Below are 16,726 nucleotides of genomic sequence, written 5' to 3' on the forward strand. Positions count from 1 at the left end.
GAGTAGAAAGAGAGAAATAGAGTAGAAAGAGAGAAATAGAGTAGAAAGAGAGAAATAGAGTAGAAAGAGAGAGAAGAGAAATAGAGTAGAGAAATAGAGGAGAGAGAGAAAGAGTAGAGAGAAATAGAGTAGAGAGAGAGAGAAATAGAGTAGAGAGAGAGAAATAGAGTAGAGAGAGAGATAGAGTAGAGTGAGAGAGAAATAGTAGAGTGAGAGAGAAATAGTGTAGAGAGAGAGAAATAGAGTAGAGAGAAATAGAGTAGATAAAGAGAGAAAGAATAGAGAGAAATAACATAACTGAAACCCATGTGAACCACCCTGACCAAGATAGCCATCTTGTAGTCATATTACTAGAGCTCCAATAACCTTTGTAGAATTCATAGTCTGTGGTAGGCTCTGCTTCGAACAACGTGTCAGGGTAGACTTACAGGTTGGTGTGTGGAGTGTGTGAGGAAACTGTGTGTATGAGGAGTGTGTGTGTGTGTGACTCACTTGCAGCAGTTAGGGTAAACTACTTCAGCGAAGAACTCCATCCCCACGATGGCAAAGGAGTAGTAGAAGATGATCAGTGTCAGCCCCAAACTGAGAACACACAAAGGTTCATACCTGCCTTGTATGTAAATATAGTGGGTTATGGTTCAGAGGTCAGGAAGTAAGGAAGCAAGGCGTTACCTTGCCATCCTTGGGAAGAGTTCAAACATGGTGTCCAACACGTTGCGATACCTCTGCTTTATCTTAAACAACCTGAGAGAGAAAACACACACTTACACATGATGATCAATACAATATTTATAAAATCTACATGTACCTAACAAAATACCCCTGAAAACATAGATGTGTGTTGTCATAGTAACCCACCTGAGTAGCTGCAGCGGTCTGAGCACTACAATGAAGTAGAAGGGCTCCATGTCGAAGGCCAGGGCAATCAAGCCCAGAAAGGCAAACACCGTCACAGAGAAGTCAAACCTGGTGAGGCGAACACAGAGACACTGATGGCTACTAGGCTACTAGATAATCACAGTGGACATGCTAATGGTTGAGGGTAAGGTGTTAGGGTTTAATGGTCGGTACTCACAGGTTCCAGCCAGAGCTGAAGTAGGCCAACGGCCCCAAGCCTGTTATTTTCAACAACACCTCCACCCCATAGACTAGAGATTGAGAAAGAGAGAGAGGGGGGAGTACAAATGTGTGTTCTCACTAGTGACAAAGAGGAGGTGGCTCTGTGTGTGTGTGTTCTTACTGGTGAGGAAGATGATGTAGCTCCAGGGAACCATTCTGGACCAGGAGAATCCACCTGCAGGGGGAGGGGCCAGGACAGAGATAAGAAACAGTCTAGTCCTGAACTAAAAAGCATGCTCAATAGAGAATCTGCATTAAATGTACTTTATAGTTTGGGAATAGGTTTAGTTACTATTCAACATATAGGTCTCTACTAAGACTTACTATTCAACATGTAGGTCTCTACTAAGACTCCTACTATTCAACATGTAGGTCTCTACTAAGACTTACTATTCAACATGTAGGTCTCTACTAAGACTCCTACTATTCAACATGTAGGTCTCTACTAAGACTCCTACTATTCAACATGTAGGTCTCTACTAAGACTCCTACTATTCAACATGTAGGTCTCTACTAAGACTCCTACTATTCAACATGTAGGTCTCTACTAAGACTCCTACTATTCAACATGTAGGTCTCTACTAAGACTTACTATTCAACATGTAGGTCTCTACTAAGACTTACTATTCAACATGTAGGTCTCTACTAAGACTCCTACTATTCAACATGTAGGTCTCTACTAAGACTCCTACTATTCAACATGTCGGTCTCTACTAAGACTCCTACTATTCAACATGTAGGTCTCTACTAAGACTCCTACTATTCAACATGTAGGACTCTACTAAGACTCCTACTATTCAACATGTAGGACTCTACTAAGACTCCTACTATTCAACATGTAGGACTCTACTAAGACTCCTACTATTCAACATGTAGGACTCTACTAAGACTCTTACTATTCAACATGTAGGTCTCTACTAAGACTCTTACTATTCAACATGTAGGTCTCTACTAAGATCCACACTCCGTTAACGGCCACCACCACATCTAGAGGGGAGAGAGAGGAGAGTTAGGCTGTCCTAGAGTAAGTTTTGTCCTAGAGTAAGTTTTGTCCTAGAGTAAGATTTGTCCTAGGATGACAACACAGATCATAGTACTATAAACTACTAATAATGGATGTCCACTTACACATGGTATACTGGAAGGCTTTAGACTTGACCAGCAGGTTGATGCCTGTTAGAAACAAACAGAAGGAGGTCAGTCAGTCTGAGTCACCCCAGATAAGAACACAGCATTAGATGGATAGAAGATAGAAGGGAAAAAGTAAGAATCACCTTTGAAGATAAGAAAAGTAGTGTGTGGAAGATCATCAAACCAGTGTTCCCCGCTCCGCCGTGCCTACAGAGTACAATCACACACACAGACGGCACAGAGAGGTGTGTATATAGGTACAGGTATCCACACAGAGAGATGGGAAAATTGTGTGTGTGTTGTCATGACTCTATCCTGGGTGAGGATGAAAGGTTCCAGATCAGCTTGGCAAATGGCTGACAGATAGCCAGGGGGGAGTTGTGCCGGTTCTGGAACCTTAACACCCGGTCATAAATTGTGTGCCGCAAAAGGGTCTTTCCTGCCCTGGAGTATTGGGAAAAGAATGTGCTTTGTGTAGAGAGACTTTGGCCGCCAAAACCTTTTTGTGCAGAAAGTGAAAATGGGAACAATATTTATAAGATAGGAATGGTCAGTGGGGATCAAAAGAATAATCATGTCATAATGTTTATTATTTTGTGATGTCATTAACCTCTTGAGGACCTCTTCGAGATAAAATCCCGTTAACGGGATTGGTTGGACAACAGCCAGTGAGATAGCACGGCGCGAAATTCAAAACACAAAAATCTCAAAAATAAAATTGAAGTATTATATGGCATTTTAAAGATAATCTTCTCGTTAATCCAACCACATCGTCCGATTTCAAAAAGGCTTTACGGTGAAAGCAAAACATTAGATTATTTTAGGATAGCACCTTAGCAAAAAAACTACAAAAAAAAACAGCCATTTACCAAGCACAGATAGCCATCACAAAACCAGATATACAGCAAAAATTAAGCACTAACCTTTGACAATCTTCACGTTAGACAATACATGCATTTTTTTGTTCGATCAAGTTCATATTTATATCTAAAAACCCCATTTTACATTGGTGCGTGAGGTTCAGAAAATGTTTTCTCCCCATTACTCCCGGTGAAAGGGCACATCAATTTACAGAAATACTCATCATAAACGTTGACAAAATGTATAACAATTTTTTAAAGAATTATAGATAATCTACTCCATTATGCAACCGCTTTGTCAGATTTCAAAATAACTTTACGGAGAAAGCACATTGTTCAATATTCTGAGTACAGAACTCAGCCTTCAATGCTAAGCTATACAGTTAGCCTACAACCACGGCGTCGACAAATCTCTAAAATATGTTCGAAATATTTTCTTACCTTTGCTGATCTTCGGCGGAATGCACTCGGAAGGACTCCCACAATAAATGTTCATTTGTTCTGCAAAGTCCATCATTTATGTCCAAATACCTCCGTTTTGTTGGCCCATCAGAACACTATTTGCCCACCATGAGGCGTGGGCGCACATCCATAGACGAAAAGTTCAAAAGTTCCATTACCGTTTGTAGAAACATGTCAAACGATGTTTACAATCAATCTTTAGGGTATTTTTTTACGTAAAATTGCGATAATTTTCCAACCGGACAATGGGTATTCATCCCAGAAGAAAAATAACGAACAGCGAACTCGCGTGCATGCGCGTCACGAGACACCTGTCTTCAGACTGGCCACTGATTGACTGAGCCACAATTTTCCGCCCGGTAACAGGAGACGGATGAAACCAGTTTCCAAAGATTGTTGACAGCCAATGGAAGCCTTAGGAGGTGCAACGTAAACCCTATGTCACTGTAGTTTCTCAAGGGATTCAAAAGAAGAACAACTACATATCTCATTTCTCCCACTTCCTGGTTAAATTTTTCTCAGGTTTTTGCCTGCCATATGAGTTCTGTTATACTCACAGACACCATTCAAACAGTTTTAGAAACGTCAGAGTGTTTTCTATCCACATCTACTAATAATATGCATATTCTATTTTCTGGGCCAGAGTAGTAACCTGCTTAAATTGGGTACGTTTTTCATCCGGCCGTGAAAATACTGCCCCCTAGCACTAAGAGTTTTTAAGGATGGTATAACTAAATAACTGTAACTTGGAAAGGCTACGCATTCTATTTGTTAAGTTTACATCTAAATGTTGTATAAAATATATGATTAAGTATGAGAGTATTTCTGTTAAGTTATACATGTGATTTTAGTCTTCTAAATTAGATGATTGTTTTTCATAACTTTTGCCCAGTCAGTAACCATGCCCATGTGAGCACAGACATTGTATCAGCGTGATGGAACGCCCCCTTTTTACCCGAGGATAAAAGCCTTGGTAACGAAATTTACATTCAGACTAGACAGCGTGGAGTGGTGGCAACACGGCTGAAAATGGTGAGGCCAAAAGACGTGACACCATGGTCCACACATTGAAATGGTTGGAAACTCTGAAAACCAACACGAAGTGAGAAGATAACCTCCACTACGAGGCCAGAAACATTCACAGTCTGCAGCTGTGCATGTAAAAGTGGTCCTAGAACTTTGACTAAAGACGTGAGGTGGGAGGCAAGAATCCCATCTCAGACAACCGTTGGTACAACTGAAGTATCTCTTCTAACAAACACTTCACTACCAGAGAAGCTCTACAACTAAGGAGGACATTGTGACCTCTGGTGGACAACCAGAGCCTTACATCAAGCCATACCCCATAGACGGATCGATTGGTTTCAACAGAGAGACGACAGAGAAAGACATTACGCATAAATATATACATTGCATTTCTTATCCGAATGAGCAGTGGTTCATGTGCAAAGTATTACTATTCCTTTGAGCGTAGGTTCCAAATGTATCCAAGTGTTGTCTCTCCGTCTCTCTTTACCTACCCCTCCCTCTCCATATGTGTAACAAGCCATCATATCTTGTCAGTCCACTAGGGACTTTTATCTCATGTAAGTGTGTATGTGTACTCTGTGTTATTATTTATTTAGTAAATAAATTATTAAATCAATTGGTGTAGAACTGAATAATCAGAAAAGGCTGGAGTTCTTGCAGATTCAAGAGGTCTACGACGTTCAGAATGAGACTGATATGAGGTAATGAATAATAAGTGACTTATTGATGTAAGAGATATCTATACATCTTTTGAGTTTAATTTGGGAGATGGTAACTCTTCCCGTGGTTCCCCAAATTCCTAATGAATGAATTGTTACATTATTACATTTAATTGAGTAACAGTTAACCTCTATGGGACCGGCGGGACGAATTCGTCCCACCTACGTAACAGCCACTGCCATCCTGTGGCGCGATTTTCAAAATCTTCAAAATCATATTACTTCAATTTCTCAAACATATGACTATTTTACAGCCATTTAAAGATAAGACTCTCGTTAATCTAACCACACTGTCCGATTTCAAAAAGGCTTTACAACGAAAGCAAAACATTAGATTATGTCAGCAGAGTACCAAGCCAGAAATAATCAGACACCCATTTTTCAAGCCAGCATATAATGTCACCAAAACCCAGAAGACAGCTAAATGCAGCACTCACCTTTGATGATCTTCATCAGATGACAACCCTAGGACATTATGTTATACAATACATGCATGTTTTGTTCAATCAAGTTCATATTTATATCAAAAACCAGCTTTTTACATTAGCATGTGACGTTCAGAACTAGCATACCCCCCGCAAACTTACGGGGAATTCGCTAACATTTTACTAAATTACTCACGATAAACGTTCACAAAAAGCATAACAATTATTTTAAGAATTATAGATACAGACCTCCTCTATGCACTCGATATGTCCGATTTTAAAATAGCTTTTTGGTGAAAGCACATTTTGCAATATTCTAAGTACATAGCCCAGGCATCACGGGCTCGCTATTTAGACACCCGGCAAGTTTAGCACTCACCATAATCATATTTACTATTATAAAAATGTCATTACCTTTTGTTGTCTTCGTCAGAATGCACACCCAGGACGTCTACTTCAATAACAAATGTTGGTTTGGTCCAAAATAATCCATCGTTATATCCGAATAGCGGCGTTTTGTTCGTGCGTTCCAGACACTATCCGAAATAGTAAAGAAGTGTCGCGCGCTTGGCGCAATTCCTGACAATAAAATTCAAAGTATTCAATTGCCGTACGTCGAAGCATGTCAACCGCTGTTTAAAATCAATTTTTACGTCATTTTTCTCGTAGAAAAGCGATAAAATTCCGACAGGGAATCTCCTTTTCGGCAAACAGAGGAAAAAATCCCAAAGGCGGGGGCGGTCGGGGTCACGCGCATAAGCTAGTGTCTCTTGATGGGCCACTTGAGAAAGGCGATAATGTGTTTCAGCCTGGGGCTGGAATGACGACATTCTCTTTTTTCCCGGGCTCTGAGAGCCTATGGACGACGTGGGAAGTGTCACGTTAGAGCAGAGATCCTTAGTAAATGATAGAGATGGCAAAGAAGTTCCAGAAATGGTCAGACAGGCCACTTCCTGTAAAGGAATCTCTCAGGTTTTGACCTGCCATTTGAGTTCTGTTATACTCACAGACACCATTCAAACAGTTTTAGAAAATTTAGGGTGTTTTCTATCCATATGTAATAAGTATATGCATATTCTAGTTACTGAGTAGGAGTGGTAACCAGATTAAATCGGGTATGTTTTTTATCCAGCCGTGTCAATGCTGCCCCCTAGCCCTAACAGGTTAAACACAGTTAGTTGATAAGATAACAGTCATCAGATTAATAGTAGTCACGTCACGACAGTATGTTAGGCTTACCTTCCATTTGAGACCGATGACTTCATAGAACTTATAAAAGTCATCCAGGCTGCAACAGAACATCACAAAGACTTCTTTAAAACAACAACACTTACAGTATGTGTGTGTTTTCTTGTTATGTCTGCATGAGTGTATGTGTGTGTGTGTTACCTGAGCATGGGTGCTCCTGCAGTGTTGAGGGCCTTGTATGTGAGGAAGCGGTCTCTGGATGACATACGAGGTCTGTAGAAACGCATTAGACCATCGAACTGCTTCAGAGACACACCCATTGGCCTCTGGGGAGACAACACACAAAATGCAACAGTTATACATAAGTTACAACAGCTTACAGACACTTTAGGTGGGGGCTAAACGTGTGTGTGTGTGTGTGTGTGTGTGTGTGTACCTGTCTGCTGACCAGAAGTTGGAAGGCATGGTCGATAGCAGAGCGTTTGTGAAGCAGGAGAGATTTAAACTTCATCTTCTCAACACCGTTAAACGTATCGAACACCACCGCCAGGAGCTGCAACACACACAGTGTTATACCATGGCCATAGGGTGCACAGGGGGGAAGCAACATATTGTGTGTGTCTGTGTGTGTATACCAAGTTCATGATGAAGTAGAGTTCTATGGAGAGGTAGACGATGAAGAAGACACAGGACCAGCGGTTGCGAGAGTACGCTGGCATCATCACATCTGGGAAGCTAGAGGAAACAGGACACACTAGAAGTCTCATAAGGCTCTATATTGTCTTGAGAGAGTAATACAACCTCCTCAGGCACTATGCTGTCTTGAGAGAGTAATACAACCTCATCAGGCACTATGCTGTCTTGAGAGAGCAATACAACCTCCTCAGGCACTATGCTGTCTTGAGAGAGCAATACAACCTCCTCAGGCACTATGCTGTCTTGAGAGAGCAATACAACCTCCTCAGGCACTATGCTGTCTTGAGAGAGCAATACAACCTCCTCAGGCACTATGCTGTCTTGAGAGAGCAATACAACCTCCTCAGGCACTATGCTGTCTTGAGAGAGCAATACAACCTCATCAGGCACTATGCTGTCTTGAGAGAGCAATACAACCTCCTCAGGCACTATATTGTCTTGAGAGAGTAATACAACCTCCTCAGGCACTATATTGTCTTGAGAGAGCAATACAACCTCCTCAGGCACTATGCTGTCTTGAGAGAGCAATACAACCTCCTCAGGCACTATGCTGTCTTGAGAGAGCAATACAACCCCATCAGGCACTATGCTGTCTTGAGAGAATAATACAATCCCAACAGGCACAATGCTTAGAGAGTAATACAATCTCATCAGGCACCATTCTGTCTTGAGAGAGTAATACCATGGAGTTTTCAAACCCAGAGGCGCAACATCGCGATACTTCCGTGAAACACGTCGTGAAGCAGGCTCGACAGACGAGACCGGGGTTTGGCAAGTTAATGGGAGAAGTGAAAAAAAGTGTCCTTACTTGTTAATTTTATCTAATTCTAAAAGGCAAAACAGATGAGAATGTTTTAAGTAGCTGAAACTGTCATTACTCCAACCTTGTGAAAGTGACTAACTAAAACTTTTTTATTTTTGTCAAAAACAACTTTATATGCACGGCCTGCAAATGTGCAGTTCGACACGGCACGACCGTAAGACCCATTTACTTGTTTCTGTGCATGAGCTATGCTAGCTAATGTCACCATGACATTGCCTACAAGTGTGATTGGGGATTTGTAATGGAGAAGCAGTTTCTGCATATATTCATAGTGTATTGTTTTTGGTAATACAATATCATCAGGCCAGTGTTAGTAGCAGTGGGGGGGGGGCATTGTATTCCAAAATGAATAACTATTTTAATTAGACAGTGCGCTACCTGCCCTACCCAATAGCCTACTCTCTCCCTGTTCTGACAACTGGAGCTGCAGTCCAGTCTATTTATTTTTGGTTGGGGGGCCCAGATAGCATATGAACATGTCATAAGCCATTGCAAAATGGAAATTAGCTGTAAATTAAACGTTCTCTCAGCCTCATTGTAGAATAACATGAAATTAGCTTTAAAACTGCTATTTTTTCTCTATGCCCCTATTTAAGATTACTCTGTTTTTCGTACGATGTACCCAATGATTAATGAAAACTTGCTATGTCCTCATTGTGGTTTTACAGACGTGTTTAATATGTCTTATTTACACACTATTTCGAATATTTATGATATGCATATTGTTATATTTGGTAGCACGTATATGTTTTTCCTTTGCCTCCAACCCCTTTCCATGCGTGGATCGGATGTGGGTGGAGCTAGGTCTACATAAGGGTGCTAATTTTAAAAAATTCACAAAAGCTCTGAGGAAGGCCGTGAGGCCGATACGTAAGCGTATTAAAGATCAGTGATACTATCAAGAGCAGTGTGCGGTTTCCTTTTTCCTTCATCCTGTTCAACTGTTGCCATGCACCTGCAAAAAGATTGCTCTGATGTGCGAGTGCCTTTTGAATGTTCTATGCTCCATGGTGAAATGTGTAGAATTGCACGAAGGTTGCTGCTTTTGTTTGGTTGTTGTTTTTTGCTCTGACCTTGCAGGGGGCCTCGCAAAACTGTGATACGCCACTGGTACTTGACACCGAGTATTTGACTAGGGGAGGGTGAGGCTTGAGGAGGGGTTAGACTTGACTAGTGCAGGGTTGAGACTTGAGTAAGTGAGGGGTGAGATCTGGGTGGCCTAATATGGCGCGTTGTCTCTCCGACTGAAGGCGGTGCACTCTGAAGTGATTCAAGTAACCTGTGTTTCGCGCCGCAGGTCTCTCCAGTGACTAGCGTGCTGTTTGCAGGACGGTGCACTGTGTTTCACGCCGCAGGTCTCTCCAGTGACTAGCGTGCTGTTTGCAGGACGGTGCACTGTGTCGCACGCAGGTAGGTATAGCTGCTACAGTGGCCCAAAGCAAACAGCTAAATAACCTTTAGAATGAGTGTTGTACCCAGACAGATCTATTTACTGAGGAAAAGCAAATGTGCATAACAAAACTTTACTGAAAGTTTCTACGATGTTAAACTGTTATTTTTTGCAGTGGCGGCAATTGTTTTGCCGTGGCGCAGCGCCACAGCTAAATGAATTCAGCAGAAACACTGCATCAGGCAATATATTGTCTTTAGAGAGTAATACAATATTATCAAGGACAATGCTTTCTTTAGAGAGTATTACAATCAAAACAGTCACAGAGTATGAAACATCAGACTATTAGACAGACTGATGTGTAAAGCAGGAGTTGGTGTGTGTGTGGTATCGGAGCCTTACTTTGCGGTGGTCACGAGCACAAAAAGACTCACGATGCTGTTCTCCAGAGTGTTGAAGTACTGAGGAGAGAGAACACCAGACAAAACGATATGAGACCAGTATAAGATAGACCACTCCAGTTAGCACAAGACTAGCAGTCTTCTACAGAGGCACAAAATACAGCAAATGTCATTCTCACTCACCGGATCAGAAGTATTAGGGGAGAACAGACAGAAGCCTGTAGAGAGAGAGAACAGAGCCATACTCACACAGGCACAATAGAACAGAATGGATTTTATTAATATTGAGGTTGTTTATATAAATAATTTAATTTCCACTGTTCAATTGTCCACTGTTTTTGGAGACTCATCAAGGATTTTCATCTAGGATCAATGTCGTTATCAACCTTGAAGAAATGGTGTGTGTGTGTGCCTCACCCAGGATGGCAAAGATGACCATAAAGAAGAGCAGCAGCAGCAGGATGTCTATAAAAGGGGGAAGGGACTGGAAAATTTGACGCAGGTTTCTGATTGGACAAGAGGATGACAACACACAGCAGTTATTCACGCTTTGCAAACAACATTTCTCAGTGACTTAGTTAAAAGAAAATGTGTGTGTATACCGTCGCACGGCACCACAGTATCTGCAATCCACCAGGAATATGGGTCTGAGAGCTCTGGTCACACGCAGGTGCGAAGTCTGCCGGATCAGAACCACTATGGCCTCCACAAACTGGAGCAGCAACACACAAGTCTACACACAGGACAGACCAGGTGTCAGACATATGAAATGGTGAAAATACAAATGTTTTTAAAACCAACTGACAGGCAAGAGTTTGTCACTCTTGTGAGTAAAAAAAGGTCACAAGGGTTCCCTCAGGGCACTGTTCTGGGACTATTCTTATTTGTAATCTATACAATATGTTTGGGATGCTCCAATTTTTATGCAGATATGTATTTACCTTCACCATGGTCCTCTTGTGTCTGATGAATGTGTGGAAGCCGAGCCAGCGCAGCTTCATACAGAGTTCAAACGCCACCATAACCAGAGCCAGTAACTCCAGAGTGGCATGGACCTACAGAGACAGAACACAACCTTTAACCTCTAACCCAGCAGCTCCAGAGTGATGTAGACCTGTGTCAGTGGTAGTATGTGTGTACGCACGTAAACATCCAGGCGTAGTGATGGTACAGCGGGAGCCTCACAGAGTGACAGGACCATCAGTAGGACTCCTGTTAGCAGCTCCATCATGTAGAACAGGTGGTTGTGAGCAAACAGGTACGCTGCCAGCGCCTTGGGGTTCCGAGGGTGTGTAAAGAACTTATCATTGTTCTCTCCTTCCTATTGACCACACACACACACACACACACACACATCTGAATTTTGTTTGATAACACAAGTGTGAAAATATGATACATTTGTTCTACAGCTCTTTACCATTCACCTGAGCTATACCTGTAGCTACCAAAAAAAGGTACAACGTTTAGCACTTAAACTCACATGATCTATCTGTCACATGATGCTGATTAGTCCCTCCATAGCTCGGCTTTCTTACAGTCAGCCACCTGCCCTAAACTGCCTCTAAGGTAGTTAGAGGCAGTGTAGGGCAGGTGGGGCAGAGCTACACCTGTTTTTAGCCCCACATTTTTTGCAAAAAACACAAAAAATATATAATTTTGTAAGTCGCTCTGGATAAGAGCGTCTGCTAAATGACTTAAATGTAAATGTAAATAATAAATTGTTGTGGGGGGGCTTGCCTGTTTTGCATGTTATTTTGGCATTAATACATGTCACATAGTTTGCAAACAATGTAAAAAATAACATAAATGTCATTGAGTTAATAAAGCCACATACAAACATGATCTCTTTTTTGTTTTCTTCAATAAAGGCAGCTCCAAAATGCAGGTGTTGTTAAAACCTCTCGGACTTACCTCGCCAACAGCCAGTGAAATAGCAGGGCGCCAAATTCAAAACAACAAAAATCTCATAATTCTAATTTCTCACACATACAAGTATTATACACCATTTTAAAGATAATCTTCTCGTTAATCCAACCACATTGTCCGATTTCAAAAAGGCTTTACGGCGAAAGCATAGCATTAGATTGTGTTAGGACAGCGCCTAGAAAAGAAAAACCACACAGCCATTTTCCAAGCATCAGAAAAACCAGAAATACAGCTAAAATTAATCACTAAACTTTGATGATCTTCATCAGATGGCACTCATAGGACTTCATGTTACACAATACATGTATGTTTTGCTCGATAAAGTTCATATTTATATCCAAAAACCCCATTTTACATTGGCGTGTAATATTCAGAAATGTTTTGCCTCCAAAACCCCGGTGAATGAGCACATCAATTTACAGAAATACTCATCATAAACTTTGACAAAAGATACAAGTGTTATGCACAGAATTATAGATAAACTTCTCCTTAATGTAACCGCTGTGTCAGATTTCAAAAAAGCTTTTCGGCAAAAGCAAACTTTGCAATAATCTGAGTACAGCGCTCAGATATTAAAACAAGCCATACAGATACCCGCCATTTTGGAGTCAACAGCATTAGACATTAGACATTAAATAACATTATAAATATTCACTTACCTTTGATGATCTTCATCTGAATGCACTCCCAGGAATCCCAGTTCCACTATAAATGTTTGTTTTGTTCGATAAAGTTCATATTTTATGTCCAAATACCTTCATTTAGTTCCCAGTTGTTTGTTGGGGCTTGCCTGTTTTGCATGTTATTTTGGCATTAATACGTGTCACATATCAGTTTGCAAACAATGTAAAAAAAAAAATATATATATATCATTGAGTTAATTAAGCTGCATACAAACATGGTCTCTTTTTTATTTTCTTCAGTAAGGCAGCTCCAAAATGCAGGTGTTTCAGCCTAGCTCAGTGCTTTATGTGGTGGTGGGGCAAGCCAGCAGAAAATATGGAGCGTTGCGCCGTGATTGGCTCAGTGTTCTGTCAGTCATGGGGGGACTACCTCACCGCCAAGTCTAAGGGGAGAGCTGGAAAATTCTATCCCCTTGGGTGCTGCCATAGAGTTACATTAGAAGTGCCCATCCAAGAAGGCTAAAGGTCATTGCCCACAGATAAAATAACGTAAAATCCTGTTATATGTACAGTAGCTTTGATTGGACTGATCATGTCAACATCATACTTTAAAAATCTTAGCTAGCAGTCATCATCATGAATCATGTCGACAATCTACTGGCAAATCCTTTTTAATCCTTGTCATATAAAGATAAATAATGAAGAGAAATTATAGATAAAACTTATCGGTGCTCATCTGCCATTACACAACAACTTGGAAATCGCAAATTCAACAATGAGTGGTTTGGAAGGAATCATTGACAGTGGCTAACGTTAACGGCAAGCATTGCAAAGCAATCACTAGACTGCCATTCAGTGGAGTGGCTGTGTGGTCCCAATTCTGGGATTAAGGGTCTCTTTTCCAAGTTTAAGATGATAAACATTCAACATTGGCTCAAAACAACTTAACTCGGAAGTGTGAAAACTTAACTTCAGCGAGTTCAAGACTAGGTTGCACGATATATCGGTGAGCATATCAGAATCGGACGATATTAGCTAAAAATGCCAACATCTGCATCAGCCCGATGTCTAGTTTAACACCGATGTGCAAAACCGATGTCAAAGCTGACGTATATAACCTAAGTAGATGACGTAACGACGCCATGAAAAATACGGCACTACACAGCACAAAAGCAGAAAAATACTAAGTGCACACTTCCAACAACTAAACAAGTTCAAGTTGAGCAGTCATTTGAAAGAGTAAGAACATTTCAGCGAGACAAAGGCAAAAGCTATTAACGGCAAGATAATGGAATTCATTATGCTACTTGCGTTCACGACTGACATTTGGACCAGCGATGTCAGCCCCATGAGCATGCTGAGTCTGACAGCACAGTGCGTTGACGAGGATTTTGTACTGAGGAAAGCCGTATTGAATACTCAAGAATGTGCTGGTTCTCATATCACTGCTGCCATTTCAATGGCATTTGAGAACATGTTTGAAACTTGCAAACTGAATCGAGAAATAAGCGTCTGCAGCAGACGTGATACCCTCTGTCATGGCATTGAAACACCTGCGCAACAAAATTGCTGACAGACCGTGGGGTTAAAACTTACAAAAGTACTCAAGGGTGTGAACAAGCAATTCGGTGGTATTCTCTCTGAGCCTCTTTACTGTGTTGACACCATGCTCGATGCTAGGTATAAGGACCGCTACTTCGATGCAGACAAGAAACAGGGTTTACGTGAAATGTTACATACACAGCTGGACGAGATGGAAACGGACACAGTGACAGTGCGTACCGAGGACGAGAGACCACGGACCGACAGAGCTGAAACTTCACTGCTTGACATGTATGATGAAATTCTGGTTGAATGAAACGACGAAACAGCACAGCAAGTAAGTGAAAGAAATAGGTTTTGATTATGTTTTACTGGTAATGGGGACATATGGAAATGCCAACAAAATAACTTTTTGGTCAGTGTGGTGTGGTGTGTGTGTGTGTAACCTTTATTTAACTAGGCAAGTCAGTTAAGAACAAATTCCTATTTACAATGACGGCCTACCCCGGTCAAACCAAGACGACGCTGGGCCAATTGTGTGCCGCCCTATGGGACTCCCAATCACAACCGGATGTGATACAGCCTGGATTTGAACCAGGGACTGTAGTGACACCTCTTGCACTGAGATACGGTGCCTTAGACCGCTGCATCTACGTGTGCGTGTTAACTATTTAGCTGCACTAGAATGCTTAAAAGGCAGCTAAAATTTTAAATATCGGTTATTGGTATTGTTTCTTTTGGCAAGGAAAATATCGGTATCGGCAAAAAATGTCATATAGGTGCATCCCTACTCAAGACACCTTGGAAGTCGGGAATAAACAAGCTCTGACTGGGAAAATACGTTTTGAACGGTCATCCAACTCTGAATTGTAAATCCAGCCTATGATTTGCCCATGAAAAAGACTGCCGCGCCACCTTCCTGTTCAAGTGAGCACAGCACAACAAGGTGAGTCCAACATGTTTTGTATGCTGCTGCATAAATGATGTAATATGCCAGGGAGATAAGTATACTGTAGCTAAGAAAGTAATACTAAGTGCATGTTGTGTAGTAAGATGTTAGTAGCCCATGTGCCTCACCCTAATAATTTGGTCTATTTATCTGCTTGTCATCCCCTTATACCATAGTTTGTACATCACAATTGTCATTAGAAACCATTGTTTAAGCAAGTCAGCCATATCAGCTATGTTTTTTTAAAAGGCAGTAAATGAGGCTGAATGAACTGTTTCGCTGCCAGACAAGACTCCGCTGATAGCCAGGTGTAGCAGTGATGCTGGGACAGCTTTATGTAGGCCATTTGTAGGCAGTGTTTGTCACCGTTATAGTGCAGTTAATGTATCGTTTAGTGTTGTGGCTTTGCTGGAATGCATTGCACTTATTTGGCAGGCGAAACCCCGAGGACAAACCATCCAGGATGCTTTTTTTTTTTTAGGTCACTCTTTTCAATGAGTTTTCATTGAGAATCCATAATTCTAAGGCAGATGCCTGCAGTTCCTATCGCTTCCACTGGAAGTCAACAGTCTTTAGAAATTGGTTGATGTTTTTCCTTTGTGTAATGAAGAAGTAGCCCTGTTCAGAATGAGGCTCGAGGGAAGTGTACTGTTTGATAGAGGCGCGTGACCTGAAAAGCACTCTCCACTTTGTTTTCCTCCGGTATTGAACGCAGTTTATCCCGTCTTAAATTTTATTGATTATTTACATTAAAAAATACCTAAAGTTGTATTAGGAAAGTTGTTTGAAATCTTTGGACAAAGATTACAGGTAACTTGAGATATTTTGTAGTCATGTTGCACGAGTTGGAACAGGTGTTTTTCTGAATCAAACACGCCAAATAAATGGACATTTTGGATATATAACGACGGAATTAATCGAACAAAAGGACCATTTATGATGTTCTTGGGAGATATTGGATTGTCAACAGAAGAAGCTCGTCAAAGGTAAGGCATTAATTATATCGTTATTTCTGAGTTTTGTGTCGCGCCTGGCGGGATGAAATATGATTCTCTGTGTTGTTTGATGGGGTGCTGTCCTCATATAATAGCATTGTTTGCTTTCGCCGTGAAGCCTTTTTGAAATCTGACACTGTGGCTAGACAAACAAGAAGTTCAGCTTTAATTTGGTGTATTGCACTTTTATGAAATTTCAATATTTTTTATTTTAAAAAAAATAATAATTTGGCGCTCTGCCATTTCAACAGTTGTTGTCAAATCGATCCCGTTAACGGGATTTGAGCCTTAAGAAGTTAATTAAGTTTGCCGACGACACAACAGTGGTAGGCCTGATCACCGATAACGATGAGACAGCCTATAGGGAGGAGGTCAGAGACCTGGCAGTGTGGTACCAGGATAACAACCTCTCCCTCAATGGAATCAAGACAAAAAGGGGATGATTGTG

The 16,726-nt window shown here is 41.2% G+C and overlaps 1 protein-coding gene across 2 annotated transcripts in view; it reads right to left on the reverse strand.

Moving 5' to 3' along the window:
• Positions 1-16,726, reverse strand: part of tpcn1 (two pore segment channel 1) — a 32,343-nt gene that overhangs the window by 6,645 nt on the left and 8,972 nt on the right. For both annotated transcript variants that reach the window (XM_014161158.3, XM_014161157.3), the window contains exons 3-20: positions 11,388-11,564; positions 11,185-11,298; positions 10,846-10,976; positions 10,661-10,749; positions 10,427-10,461; positions 10,245-10,303; positions 7,569-7,668; positions 7,370-7,486; positions 7,135-7,259; positions 6,985-7,033; positions 2,394-2,457; positions 2,248-2,292; positions 2,050-2,106; positions 1,241-1,294; positions 1,076-1,148; positions 859-966; positions 673-744; positions 493-582 (exon numbers count right to left, since the gene is read on the reverse strand). In XM_014161158.3, the coding sequence (XP_014016633.1) occupies positions 493-582; positions 673-744; positions 859-966; positions 1,076-1,148; positions 1,241-1,294; positions 2,050-2,106; positions 2,248-2,292; positions 2,394-2,457; positions 6,985-7,033; positions 7,135-7,259; positions 7,370-7,486; positions 7,569-7,668; positions 10,245-10,303; positions 10,427-10,461; positions 10,661-10,749; positions 10,846-10,976; positions 11,185-11,298; positions 11,388-11,564 (1,559 nt within the window). The remainder of the gene's footprint in view (positions 1-492; positions 583-672; positions 745-858; positions 967-1,075; positions 1,149-1,240; positions 1,295-2,049; positions 2,107-2,247; positions 2,293-2,393; positions 2,458-6,984; positions 7,034-7,134; positions 7,260-7,369; positions 7,487-7,568; positions 7,669-10,244; positions 10,304-10,426; positions 10,462-10,660; positions 10,750-10,845; positions 10,977-11,184; positions 11,299-11,387; positions 11,565-16,726) is intronic.

Source organism: Salmo salar, chromosome 20 (assembly GCF_965601325.2).
Source record: "Salmo salar chromosome 20, fSalSal1, whole genome shotgun sequence".
NCBI classification, from domain to species: Eukaryota; Metazoa; Chordata; class Actinopteri; order Salmoniformes; family Salmonidae; genus Salmo; species Salmo salar.